The sequence below is a fragment of the Hirundo rustica genome, chromosome 1 (assembly GCF_015227805.2).
Source record: "Hirundo rustica isolate bHirRus1 chromosome 1, bHirRus1.pri.v3, whole genome shotgun sequence".
Classification (NCBI taxonomy): Eukaryota; Metazoa; Chordata; class Aves; order Passeriformes; family Hirundinidae; genus Hirundo; species Hirundo rustica.
In genome coordinates, this window is record NC_053450.1 from 112,924,464 (window position 1) to 112,939,662 (window position 15,199).

The following is a 15,199-nucleotide window of genomic DNA, read 5'->3' on the forward strand; positions in this document are numbered from 1 at the left end:
GGTTGCACCTAAAATTCAGGCAAGCAAATTTTGCCCAAGCCCTGCAAAGGATGATGGAGAAAGGGACCAGACAGGCATTGTACATGTCCAGCACACTAACAATAAGGGAAATCTTCCCATCACTGCACTCAGCCTGCCTAAATCACTCTGCAGGCAAGAGCTATGCTCATGGAGATGACCAGGCGAGTATTCATCTATATACTGCCCCAGCCATGTGTGATCTCCTCCTATCTGAATGACCTGCAGTAATTTTTTAAGTTAATCTTTGATTAATTTTAAAATCTTTAAAATCCTTGATTAACTTTAAAAGTGACATCTCTTTTCAAAGAACGCATGTATGTAACTCCACTGATTTTCCTGGAAGTCCATCAAGAATATATATTGGATGCTTCACATTAAATATGTGCAGGACATGCCTCTTGACTCCCCTTTAAAAGGATGACTTTGTTTTAACCTTTTAATCAGTTTTCTTCTAACAATATTGAACTATTTCTACTGTGCTCCATTTTCCATTTGGCTCTGAAAAATAGTGTGTCTAATGCTGGAAGACAATTATCATTGTCCTGCTAAAAGATGTAATGCACAACGTTCCTGCGGGGTAGATAATTAATTACACTTGACTTATCTGACATAAACTAACTACAATAGTTCGGTGAACAGAACTTTCATTTCTGTTTGAACACCTCCAACTAGTCAGTTAGTCCATTCACTCCCCTCCCAAGCTGAATGCTCTCATGTCAAATGACTGTACCTTTCATGCATATAGTTGACTCCGAGTAACAACTGTATAAACCAGTCTATTACTTGACTTTGAGCGAACGTCTTCCCAGAATCTTTGTACTCTTGGATTTTAAAGTCTAGATCTCCACCCTGAAAAATATCACAACATATTTGTACATTTAAAGTAAGTTTTCAAAATGCTATCTCCTTCATCACAGTACAGGGTCCCATTTCCTTAGGCCTTCAGGCACCCCACCATGTAGGTCTGTAAATCAACATACGCACATGGATTCTGAACTCTCCCAGCACAAAACGCATATGCAAGTGAGGATAAAAATGGCATCAACCACTCTGGCTTTGTAGTTTCCTCTTAGTGTTACACAAGATCATCAAAGTTTTCAACAGTTCTTCCTTCATATCACCCAACTTCAGCATCTGAGCTGGTCACCCCAAACTTTTATAGTCAACAAAGGAACGCACATCTGTATAGTGCAACTATCTCTGTCATCTAGTCGTCTACCTTTGGAAGGGATGGATCATGTTGTAGAAACACTGTTTCTCTGACAAAATTTATGATGAGGGCCTACATTGACTGGCTATGATACAGACACTTAGGTAAGTGAAATTAATCTGCCCCAATCGGTCTGAATAAGTTAATAAATTTGAGAAAAGCATTTCCACTCCAGTCAAACACTGCACACCAAAGTGACATTCATTTATCATGTTATAATAACCACGTCAGCATCAAAGAAACCATGTTGTTCTCTTAAGAATTAAAATACAGCCTCTTTATTTATGATACTATGCTCTCTTTCAAACTTTTCCCAGAACATTTAAAGCCTCAAGAATACATAGCACATGCTATTGTGATACTTCATTAAAACAACAATTGATCATGAAGTAGCACTACGAATGGAACAATAGGACACACAGCAGGGAGTGCCTATAAACCAGAAAATATATCCAGAAAAAGAGTACTTGAAAACTGCAATCCAGATATTTGGAAAGACCAATTGTACAACACCAAAATGGAAGAGGATTTTGAGACTTCCAGAAAAGCCATTCTTTTTGCTCAAAAATACACAGAAGGTTGTCAGCTGATTGTTTATCCAGTTTATAAAATAAATTATTTTTGTGTACAAGAATGCGCACACATTAATGTTAAGCAATGTGTTGAGGTAGCTAACCCCAGAGCAAAGGGACTGTGAGTTTGATTACATTCTAGGGATTAATTACTTTATATCAGGACAGCTTATTAGCCATAAATCATTACTTGTACATTATACATTCTACATAAAATCAGAAGTTTTATGTGCCACATACAAGAAACAATTTCGCCTGTACAACTGTACCAGTACCATCATTTCCCACCATCATCCCTTTATTCCTCCACACTGTTGACTCTCACCATTTTATGGTGTCTTTAGCATTTTTTGTTTTTCTGTTCCCAGCACCACAGTGCTTCATAGTGCAGCTACAAAATAAGCAGATTCTGTCCTTTCCAGATCTATATATTCATGTGCTTCTGATACGAGTTTACAGTAATTTCTATGGCCTTTCTGGTTCTAAGTTACAACATTCAAAAGTGTGTGTTAAAACAAAGCAAATCTGTTTTTTCATCTATCAAGAATGTGTTCCCTGACAATGTCCTGCAATTTTTTAACTGAAATGTCTGAATCATCTCATACACTAGGGAAGGGAATATGGGTTCAGCTCTCCATCTGCTGCCCTACTGCAGCCCAGAGAGAAACTCTTCTGGGAACTTGGAACTCTCAGCATCTGCTTCCCCTTTGCAACTCCAAATGTTCAGCAGCTTCCCCCTGGTTGCTTGCAGTAGAAAAGAGGAAGGAAAGAAAAAATTGCTGCCGGGTACTCCGTTGCATGGCAGCCAGATGGGCTGTGACCAAGTCTACTCACGCACCCCAAAAACTATGAGTCATTATTATGAAATAAACTGTTCCACTCAAGACGTCCCAGACCATCCAGAGCCCTGGACTGAGGGGGTGCTCAAACATATGTCAGCTGGCTGCTGGCCTCAGGGGACTGTGTACTGTCCAGGTGAGGACAGATGAAGTGCAGAAGGCTCCAATCATCGTTTCTCCCTGTCCCAATGTGTCCCCTCGCACAATAACACACTGCCATGAAAAACACAAAGAAAAATAAGCGCAATGCCCACAGAGTTATGGCAATGAATACTCTGAAGCTGAGGGACAACTCCTGCAAAAGGTCTAAGGAGAACAAAAGCTGTTGAATAATGCTGCCCTCACATAACTGCATAACTTTTTACCTTCAAGCAGGGAAGAGTTGTCTCAATGTCCTACAATTAATTTACCCTTGATTTTGTGTCTAAAAAAAGGAAAACAAAAATGCATCATAAAAGATTTGCTGAAATACTGCTTCTGTGAAACTGAAAAATTTTGTTAACAGGATTTCGCATTTTGGAAGGTCAGTCCAATGAAGTTCATAAGGAATTCAACAATTTAACAAATTAAGTACATATGGAGTTTCCAAGCTGCATTTTCTATTTAAATATCAGAGTACCAAACACACCAGTAAATTATTTAAAACAGTTTAGCATCTAGAGCCGATAACGTGAACAGGCATTGACTGCTTTAGTTATTCCTTTTTCTCAGATTTCCTTAGCATATGTGTACTCACATCACAGCTGAGACCACAGTCAAGAGACATAAATAATTGTCTGGGGGAAAGTACAACAAGTTCTGCCTTATAATACACTAAAATAATGCAATTTTTAAAGTAACTGCTTTGTAAAAACTGTATTTTATTGAAGTCAAATTTGTACTACAAAATTAAATCCAAGGTTCATTAAGGCATTTTTGTTTGAAAACAGTCTTAGCTGATAATGTTTATATTACCCATAAGATTTTGATTTGGGAAAAGCATCTAAGAAGCTCAACAAGTAAGATCAAAACAGAACAAATACACTTTTCTATCATTTTGATTGAATTCAGTTGTCATAAAAGATGTCGGGCTGAGCCATGGAGACCAATGTTTTCTGTTTTTCTTCCACAGGACAAGGTACGGCATGGGGCAGCTGCACTGGAGGCTCACTCTATGCTACTCACGCCAGAATGAACAAAGCACTGTGGCTAATGAATAAGTCACAGCACTTTGGAGAAAACAGAATAGAGCTCAGGGGGGGTAGTTCCGTTTCCATGCCAACTTAATGTGTGCTCTTTGTTTTGAGTCTGCCCAAGAGCAGCAATTACTGCCAATCTGGTAATTATTCTATGCATGAGAAACTGAACGTACTAGACTTCCAAGCAAGGATCAGGTAGCGCTACATTTTTGTCATTCTCAATTTATCCATGGTTTAAACAAGCATCTTTTAGGTCAAAACACCCTAACCCCACCACATACAAAGGCAGGTTATAGATAAGTAAATACAAAAGTATACCTTTTGGAAATACTCAGACCAAAATAGAAAAGAAACTTTACAGCACTCTGCGCAACTTTGCTTTGTACTTTTCCTTGTCTGAACATTCGATGAAATATATTGTAAAGGCTTCAATGCAACGATACCACAGAACATGTATTTTGGGAGGAAGTCAGAAGCGCATCCTGGATCAACTATCATCCTGACCTCACTTAGCAGACTCAAACCTGAAAAGATTCAGTGCATAGCCAATGAATCTATTTCCTCTTCCTCCACCTGCCTTGCTGTAATACATCCCCACCTGTTTGAGGATGTGACTCACTCCCAGATCATAGGGTAACTCTGTACCAAAAAAATTTCATGCAGGGTAGTTTATATTGCCTGCATAAAAAACCCCAAAGCTCCCAGGAGTGATGCTTGTGATTACTCTGCTATCATGCTCTTTCTTATTCATCTATAACTTTATACCAAATCAACAAAAAAAAAAAAAAAAAAAACAAAAAAAAAAAAAAAAGAAAAAAAAAGAGTAAAAAGCAGTGGATAGATAAAAGACACTATAGTGCTGCTGAAATAGGCTCCTTTATTCCTACATGTTTAACTGATCTAGTATCGGGCCACCTTGTACTGCTAGCAGAGAGAAAATTGTGAGTGCATGGAAACAGCTGGAGAGTTAGAATAATCCTTCAGTCCTGAGCTCCAGATTTCCTCAAACAGTTGACAATATTCTCAAACCCCAGCTGTCAGACATTCAGAGAATGGCACAAAAAGCTTCTGCATGGGTATTAAAATAATATGTGAGCAAATACTCAGATTGTATCACAGAACTGAACATTTCAGATTTAATTGTTAAATATCCCAGCAATAAATATACATTTAACTGTCATCAAAGAAATCTTCCAAGGAAAAAATGACAGGAAAGGTACTTGTTTAATTATTTCCATGAAAGGTAAATTCTTGAAGACGTGTAATTAGTTAAGTCAAATCTGATTTGTGTACAAGTAACCTAGTAGTCTAAGTTCATTATCTTCCAAAGCATTTCAGCATGTCTAGCAGAGCACAACTGAAGAGTTTGCTTCACAGTTTCATAAAAAGATCACTTTATGTATGACAGATTTTTTTGAAAGAGCACATCTATATTTAATAAAAAGTAGGCACTTGTTTTATATAAACTACTAAAAAACTGGCTTAAATCTGCTTAAATTCTTACTTGAAAGCTTTAAGACAGATTCCAGCAATATGTTCGTAAACCAAATGCTAGAGCCAAAAATTAATGGTAACTATACTGCAGAACATCTTGCTTTAATATTTGTTGTATCCACTACACTCTGGTCTTTGACTCACGCAGTTTTTAATTTTATAAAGCCAATGTTGCTGCCAAACTCATCATCCATGTGATCAGGCTTAAGCTTCTTGTAATCATCTCCAAATGACAAGTGAGTTTTCCCTTCCTCATGTATATCAGATGTTATATCGTGCCCCCACGCCCGCAATCTCACCCTCCCTCACCTATCAGTAGCGCATCAGACAAGCGGTACAACCTTCCTGAGCTCTCCCACAGACCTGGCAGCGTGTCTGCATTGAATTCTTTCTTGCAGCACTTGGACTTAAAACTACCTGTTTCTTCTTCTGTGGTTTACTTGTCTATGAGTCTCACATGAGCAGGTAACATTCCTTATCTGAAAGGAACACACCTAACGAGTAGCAGGTGATGCCACAAGCAACAAATAAAGACTAAAATTCAAACGAAAACATTTTATAAAATGGCTTCTTAGAGGACCCTATTTTAATACACACACGTTTTCAAATTTCTTCAGTCTCACCTCACAATACTCAGTGATAATGCAGAAACTATCTCGCTCCACAAAGCTTGCATAAAATTTGACAATGGCTGGATGGTCTAATTTGGAGAGTAGTTGTGCTTCCAGATTTGCTTCAACTGTTTCATTAGGCTTCAGGTTTCCAACAGAGATTTCCTTTAGGACCTTCCTAGAGGGAAAAAAAAGGAAATCTTTATATTAATAGAGCTAGAAAAATATAAAGATATGTAACTTTCAAAATCCCATCAAAATTTGCTTAAATGCAAAATAGTTACATTGACCAATTTGTTAACATGAAATGATGAGGCAAATATGGGTAGAAAATGAAAATGCATTAAAAATCAAACAAATATGCTAGTCACCATATAGATTAAGCAATATATTAAAAATACTATTTTGAAATATTTCTCCCACTAATTATCTACTGCACTGTTTTCTTTAGAACATGTTTTCAGTGCTTTGGATTACTGCATAATAACAAACATAAACAAAAAATCCAATCTAAGTGATTTCAAACCCACTCAGAGCATATGGTCAAGATTCAGATATGAAATAAGGAGTAGCAAGAAACTGCATTTGCAGCTTCTGTCCAAGTGTCTCTATGGTGAATTTTTCCGAACTTTTGAATACATGAAAGGCAAGTTTCAGACTGAAGGGAAGCTCCCACAGTGCTTTTAGTAACTTCCCCATTCAATAGAACGTGATTGTAAAGTTACAGTAGTTAAACATGACAGTGATAAAACTACAGTAATTCACCTTATCTAAGGGGGGAGAAAAAAAGCTGTGTTTTTTTATGAGAAATTTTTTTCCTAAGTCTGAACAATCAATTTCTGCCTAGCAGTGTTTGAATTTTCATATAAACTTGCCTAGTCCCCATCAGGAATCATAATGAAAAAACATGCCCTTTGATCTGTTTCCATCTCTGCAGACAAGCTTCATGGAACATAGACAGGCAATACTTACTGGAATCTCTTCATCTTCAGCTGACGTGGGCCATTACCCCTTCCTTCATAAAAAAGCATGTCACAGAACTGACAAACAGGATGAGTCCTTGTTAAAGACCACTTAATACAAGTTTCTTGCATACCCAAGACAGCAATAAAAGCCTGATGTGTTGCTGTGTGCAGATAGCTTATCATCTTAGTCACTCAGTGATCTTAATGCTGTCATCAACTGTCAACAAGATGACAGGTGTTTTTCTTATTTAAATTAATTCCCAGAAGAAGAAATCACGAAAATATACTTCTTGTAAATAAGATATTGGTTTTCTGCATTGCAGTTCTAATTTATGCCCACATTTGGAAAGCATTTGCTTCTAGAAAGAAAACTTTTGGATGCAATTGAGATTAGGCATATCAGCGTGCCTCTGGTATATGCGTGTACTTTGTCTATATGTAGACAAGGTTTGATTTTTCTGCATTAAATATGAAGAATCTAACTAGACTTCATACTTTCTGCAAATCTTTTGATAATATTTCAGAAAATACACTTAAAAATTTAAGATATGTACTAAAAAAACCTCTGTGTTAATTAAGTATTGACAAAGAAGTTATGTCAGACTCTCAGAAGACTCACAGAGAAAATGAAGAAGTCTCCAGATCAGAAGTGGCTCTTTTCTGTTAACTTTAGAAGAAAAACAAGGAAAATAAAAGTCTTCAGCCAGAAATTCATCTATATAAATTAACTATACTTTTTAATACATAAAATACCTAAAGAGTGCCTAAATTCCGTTTCAGTATTTACACAAGTAAATTCTACCCAAACAGCTAAAATGGGCACATTCTGTGCTTTATATGGCTCCTACAATAACTTGAATTTGGCATCCCTGATGATGTCAAGTAGGCTGATAATTCCACAAATAAAAGCTTAGTAATCATAAGAAAACAACAAACCTTTCTTAGCTAAGCCATTCTGACTGCATCTCCTCTTTACCAATAAAATGCAGCTCTACATTTTGAAGGAAACAAAGATTTTCTGTTTCTATGATCCAACCTGCATTTTATGGCTGGCTAATAATGAAGAGTGAGCCACCATTGCTCACAATTCAGACATGGCACTTGTAGATCATCTGCTGAAAATCTGCTGCATTGTGTTACTTAACTATTTTTTGTAGACCGTTTGAAATATTTTGAATAAACCTTTTGAAGAGTGTTACATGAACATTTATTCTGGATTTTGGGAATAATGCACTCTCCTGATGAGATTTTACCAAGACTCCATCTGGGGTATACAGAGTCACCTGAAAGTCAAGTTTTTTCAAAAAATCTGCCCCTATATTTTCTGCCACTTAGGTTCAAGTATTAAGCAGGATTTAAAAGGTCTGAAGCTGTTTGCATGAACTAAGAAATCTCAGATTTATCACATGAACAAAGAAAATAGAGATCTAGGTGGCACATACAGAAAACCAAGTAAAGCCACAAAAATGTGGATATCCTCCAAATAAAATACTTAACTACCCCTTCTGATAGAATGCTAAATGAGATATACTGATTTAAATTCAATATTATTATATATTTGGCTTAGTGTAGAATATAACACATAAGCAGATCATAGAGTTGTTTAGGTTGGATATTACATTTAAGATCATGGAGCCCAAGCTCAAGCCTCACACTGCCAAGTCCACCACTAGATCATGTATCTAAAGATATGATAAAGTGTCAATGAACACACAACTGGAAAACTTTATTACAGAAGCACTAACAGATATCTTAAATTCGCAACAACGGCCTCTGGATTTTAACTGTGTGGAAAAAGCACACAGTTAAATCACAGTCCAATCAATAATGGAAATACACCTTAAACTTTTTATCTCAAACTGACCACAACTGAAAGAGCCATGTTGTGAAATCATTCATATCTGAAGAGTAAAAAAATCCAACTGTCACCATGTACATCCATCCAGAGGAAGCTGGGTCTGGTACAGGTAACAACATCCATCCCTTCAGGGTGGGAAAATAGCACGAGAGATGAGCTCACTCCCAGTTCCCAAACTACAGAAAGCAACATCCCACCCTCCGCAGTGCCCACCCCTCCAGTGCCTCTACAGGCTCACAGCCCTTCCCCCAGCACACCTTCTCTGGGAACACCTTCTGATCTGCATTAGCACAACCGTCACCCTGGTTCTTCTGAGTTTTTTAAAGCCTTTTGATTGTTCATAAAATGGAGTCAGACCTTTTAGCTACTGCACAATATTAGGAGCAGTTTCTACCTTTTTCTCACACATGTAACATAAACAAATCCTTTGTTTTTCATTCTCTGTCCTTTGTTTGCATATTTCTAACCTGAAAACAACTGTAAATAACAGTTGGTCTGGCCATTCGGCTGAGGGGTGAAAACTCCAGAAGCCATTCTACAGCCAGACCCACAAATGTATAAAAAGTAAGAAATAAACAGGCAGAGGGCTCTCCGCCTCGTTCTCCGCCTTGTTCTCCGCCTTGAGCTGGCTCGGAGGAACTCCCTCTGCCCTGCGAAAATCTCTTGACTCCGTGTGATTGCTTTGCATATCCCAGTCACACATAACCTTGCTGGCTTGTGCTGTAGCACTTTGAAAAGCAGCCAAGCACCGGGTCTGAAAAGACAATAATGGGGAGCAAGTGGGGCTAAACAGAGCAAGAGAAAAACAAACATGAAGGTGGAACCCACCAGGATTCAGGCTCGAAGTGGGAATCCCTTTTTGAGCTTTACTAGTAACTGACAATGCACCACAGCAGTGTTTATCTCAGCCTATTTGCACTGATGTAAAATTGAATGTTTTACAACCCATCTGTTATTTGTTTACATCGGTGACATACTTTATTATTATATAATTTGGTTTATTGGATCAGATGCAATTCTTAAAAGGCAGTGTTTCTCAAAATGCACTCTGTTTATTGAGCAAATTGCAATATGAATTATTGCCCAGGTACATTTGCTTGCTGAGAAGGAAGTGAAAGAAATATAACTCTTTTAATGTCAAGAACAAATAGGTCCTGATAAAATAACAGAAAATTTGTGATCTAGGAATACATGATCATAAGTTGAAGCTTTTAATTAAACAGAAATTTCATTTTACACAGAAAGTTTTTCAGTTAAATGCCATTGATTATAATTTCATTTAGGTTTTGAGTTCCCACTATGGAGAATTGCAGCACAACCCATAAACTGTGTGCTGTATTTCTATCCATGCTGACCTTTGCAGGACAACCACCTCACCCTGGTAACTCCTCAGTACAAGGACCAGGTGTAAAAACCCATCACCTCTTACTGCATCTGTAACTGGATCTGAAATTGGTCACAAACAATAAAATAAAAGGACAGCCTGTCTAATTAAGGATGCCTTCTATTCTACTTGTCAAATAGCAAACACTGAAGGTACAGCTCTGCAAATGGGGACCAAAATAAAGAAGAGGCAACAACCTTCTTGCAGAGCTTGCATAAAGCTTCCACACTATTAAAACTCAGGGAAATTTGGTAACAAAGGCACCATGTGCCTACAGACCGGGTGAAGTCACCCACCATAACTTCTTCTTTTCTGCAGTTGACAGCTTAGCAACAAAAATCCAAATTCTTTACGTTTTACCCATCCTGTTTGGAACACCAATGTCTGCATGGTCAGATAATTTAAAGATATGCATCTATCTGTTAGAGAAAGAGGTAGCTGGTGAAATCACAAAATACAATAAGTCAGAATACACAAATCAGTCCTACCTAGAAGAATTCTTGGTTTTAGCTAAGGAAAGAAACACAGTAAATTAAGAGCACTTGATTTCTATGAGAAAATCAAGAGGATTACCTTACACTTCCAGTGAAAAGTAAACAAGTGCTGTTTGGTATTCCTCCTTACATATACATACTTACTCATTACCCAAAGCATTTCGGACCCAAGTATTCCTACGGAACTTCTAAAATTGAATCTTGGCTTCCCATGCCCACTGTGGGTTTATTAGTAAGCCATTACATCTTTTCAATATCAAGTATTGCTGCATAGCTTCTTAAATCAAATTATGCACTTCTTTTGTTGTCCCCCTGGACATTATTGACTTCCTTGGAATGCCAGAACAGGTATCAGCAACTTGTTTTTTCTGTTCTCCAAAGCATCCTATTCACACTGCTCGTGAACATTCACAGGCACTGAGAACTAATCCCTGACTTAGCCACTATGAATTCAATCGTTATATGAGCACTGCAGTATCTGCAGACGGATTAAATATAATTTCATTTTTTAAATAAGCACTTTAACTAATTTAACCTCGCTTTAGTATCTTTGAATGGCAATGAGAGTTCTTAAATTTGCAAGTGAAATGGATGATTCACTTTCCACTTCCATCAGCAAGTCACAATTATAGCACTCACAAATATTTTTCAAGATGCCAAATTATCAAATGCTCTAACATATGCACTAACACTGAACAGGCCAACTCATAATAAAAACAGTTTATGCTTATTTGAAAATTAACAGTCCCTAACTAGTATCCCAAAAATATAGAATATATTTTCTGGAAAGAGAATACTGCTGAAATAAGTTAGTATCAAGGAATACAGCTTATTTTATTTTCTCCTTCACTGAGCAAACTCTCATTTACACAAAGGGGCATAACTTAAATTATTTTTGGTCAACCATATGTGCCAATTTTTGAAAAAAAATCTGTAATTATAAAGCAGAGCAATTGTGTTATCTTCCACAGAACTGATTAAGTGATTAAATGAAATTATTTCTTTAGATATAAAATGCATTTATTGTGAATAATTCTTTGGCATACTTTGGGTATCCATTTACATTAATGAAAAATAACAGAATAAAAGTGGGCATTGACTAATAAAGGATGATTTTTTTCTTTAAAGCCATATTTTTGAAATTAGAATTTTTTTTCCTAGAGAGAAATGGAAAAATAAAATGTAAATAAATACATTTATAGTCCATTCATATGTTTCAGCTCTAAATCAAATACTAATAGACTGTGACTGAACAGAAGAAATTTGTGTCTTAACAGAAAAATTACAAAAATTTATTATGAGATACTGACTCACACCTGTGAATGTACTTATATTTAGCAATACTTCATGGTTACATGTTGCATTATCCCCCTCTACTGTTCATCCAGCCTTTTTCCTACAGCCCAGTCTTGCTTAAGAATGCAATTAAGCATCATGCTGTCCCTAACCTAAATGGGATTTTTAAGAAATACAACAAGGACTAAATAATTGGCTTATTCTCTGTATCTTTGAAGACTTTCATCACACAACAAATCTTCTAAACCAGCATTCTGATTTCATTACACAGACAATATACTTTAAAATTAATTGCTCTCTGCTAATTAACATTCTCTTCCAAACAAGAGGAAACACCATTACAGAACTCAAGACTGAATGCAGCATTTTGTCTTCAAGCTTTTTAATATGATTAAACATCTCATAATTACCATGTTATAACTCTTCAACTAGTAGCCTTGGGCTAGAGCATCTGTCAAAAAACAATTTTACTTCTGTAGGAATTAGTCTGAATTTTTAAATTAGTTGCAATTAGAAATTTTTAAGAAAGACCTTCATGTCATGATCTATATTCATCAGTTCACAGAAAACAGACTATTTTGAACAATAGGAGTTGTGAAGAGAAACAACGTACTAAAAATTGCTGTAAGAATGCATTCCATAAAAACTCAACTAAAACACTTGTTAAGGCAAAATTTAATTGGTTCTCGTCTGAATTTAAATATATTTCTAAGCAGAACTACATTCCTTTCACTATTGCAAGGATATTTATGTCAAGAGTACTGTCCCTCCAGTGGAACTAATTCCCAAAAGTAATTTAAACAGTAATTGCTGCAACTTTAATGAGAAAATTCACTCTCCCTACATGTCTCTTTCCATCAAGCATCTCCTTCAATGTTTATTTATGATATACGTTCAAGTATCTATAGTAGCAAAAAAAAAAAAAAAAAAAAAAAAAAAAAAAAAAAAAAAAAAAAAGAGAGAGAGAGAGAGAGGTATAGAAAAAGATAAAAGCGTGGTTTATAGCTTTACAAAAGCACATTACTAAATAGTCTACAATCAAAGGCAAAGGGAATCAAGCAATGCTGGGGAAATTAATTGCATATAGCATCCATTGTTAGATAAAAATATTTTCATACTTTTAAGCTCTCCTGAGTATGATTCTCTGATCTTAACAATCAGTGAAACACATGCAATTCAAAGCATGAAGCAACTAGCCAGCAACATTAAAATGTTTTAGAAGGGCACACAGTGGATGCAAGGGAAACAACAAACTAGGAATTACAGTTACTAGTAAGTCACATAAGCACAACAACAAAACAAAACCAAACAGAAAAAAAAAAATAGGGAGAAGTGCACTGACTGTCCAGCAAATCCAGAATTTATTCCACTCACTGCAGCAGTTTTATCATTACAGTGTTCTGAATGCAACAAGAAACTGGAGGCTCATTCTGCATGGAAGAAGTTCAAAGCACCCCAATTTAGGCTTAAGAGGAAACACCTTGCCAACAAGAAGAGCCCATAAGAAGATACAGTAGACAGGCATATTCATTGCCCATTTTCTTACTAAAGCTAGCTTACAAGTGCACAAAAGCTACTTTCAGCAAAATGAATGAGACAGAAGTGATCTCAGGGCACTTGCTTAATTACAAAATCATTAAATTCTGTCTCTGCCATGCACCTCAAAGAAAGGTAATTCACCAATAATGCCTTAAGCACAGTTTTCCACCCAGTGTTGAAAATGTTACTTGTAAACACTTCTCAAAACACTGAACTCAACCACCAGCCCTGCTCACTGCCTGCATGTCAGACCAGAATGTGGTGAGTGCTGCAGCACTGAGCTCCTGGGAGCTTGGCTCTGTGGGGGACAAGATTTATTGTAAACCAAATAAAATTCCTTCAATGCATGCTGCCTCCCACTTACATAGGTTAAAGGCCTAGTTAGAATCCTCCTCAGTCAAATGGACAAGTCCCAGCAATAATGAAAAAGTAGGCTAGTTTAAGAAAGGTGTGTTAAAAGGAGAGCAGTGAAAAACACAAAAAAAGAAAAACCAATAGCGATACCACCAAAGCTCATAAAGGTGACTGAGCAGATATAAAAGTTGTATCAGACAGCACTGAGGAGGATTTCACAGACACCTGTGTTACACAAGCTGGACAAAGGGTCTTGACATGTTCCAGTATGGATCTCTTGCTGCCAAAGAAGCCACAGAATGCTGTGGTTTACGCTTTTGATTATAAGGGAACTAGGAAATTTAACACAGTAATTCCCTGTGCAAAGGACTGCAGCATGGCTGTGACTTTAAATTGCTAAATCCATCACCAGCATGGGCAGGGTGAAACCTTACATCTTTTGTTTCAATGCCAAGCTACCCTGCAGCATCCCTAGAGCTTTAGCCAGCACAGGAGCTTCCTAAATTTCTTACATTGAGCTGGAGGAGCCCTACTGCGCCATGCTGGGCTGCAGGAAGAGCTGGGCACTGACAGGGATGCAGGAGGTAGGGACCAAAGCACCTCCCCACACGATTTCCAGTGAGATCTGCTTTGGGTGAGTCCGAGGTTATCAAACTTGTCTTTGAATCAGGATCGTATTGGCGTGCACTAGAAAGGATCTGAAATTGTGGTCATAGCTGGGACTGCCTGCTAAACTTGAAGCAAAACATTTACAGTTTCACTCCTGGCAACCTCCATTGCAGGTGTACTCTGAACTAAAGCATGAGAGCATCAGCCACCTTACAGAGGTTCAGCAAGGAAATTGCTTGGACACTTAGCTCTAGACCTTGACTCCTGTAACATCGCTCACAGAAGATGAGAGACATGCTTGGCCACTCAAGTGGAAAGCTCATGAAGGCTCTCTTCTCAAACTGCTCTAGCCAAATCCACAAGGTCAAGGCTTTTATGGTCTCTTATTTGGGCCAAGCATGACTGTACCCAGCCAGCGGGCGTGGCACAGTAGCTGAGCCTTACATGGAAAAGCACAGGTACACGTGACTGAACCAAGCAAAAGATGGTTCACTAAGAAAAGCTTAATGAAAAATAAGCCACAGTCAGGAAGGTCCTGCAGCAAATGCACCTTTGATCAGTTTTCAAGGAGATTGTGAATATTCTTTTACAAATCTAAAATGCCCTAATAAATTCCAGTTTTAATTTCTAGTTTTTATTATTAAATGAAGGAGAAGAATAAAGAAAAGCGGTGTGATCAGATGAATAGGCACACAACAACTGGCAGGGAGTATTTTGTTTCTGTTTTAATCAATTCAGCATCAAATGACCATTCCCTTGGAATACCTTCAGAGAA

At 37.2% G+C, this 15,199-nt stretch overlaps 1 protein-coding gene across 3 annotated transcripts in view; it reads right to left on the minus strand.

Annotated features, from left to right (window-relative positions):
- The window catches only part of NEK11 (NIMA related kinase 11), an 84,702-nt gene that overhangs the window by 61,970 nt on the left and 7,533 nt on the right, over positions 1–15,199 (minus strand). For all 3 annotated transcript variants that reach the window (XM_040065740.2, XM_040065748.2, XM_040065757.2), the window contains exons 3-4: positions 5,938–6,103; positions 752–870 (exon numbers count right to left, since the gene is read on the minus strand). In XM_040065740.2, coding sequence (XP_039921674.1) covers positions 752–870; positions 5,938–6,103 — 285 coding nt within the window. The remainder of the gene's footprint in view (positions 1–751; positions 871–5,937; positions 6,104–15,199) is intronic.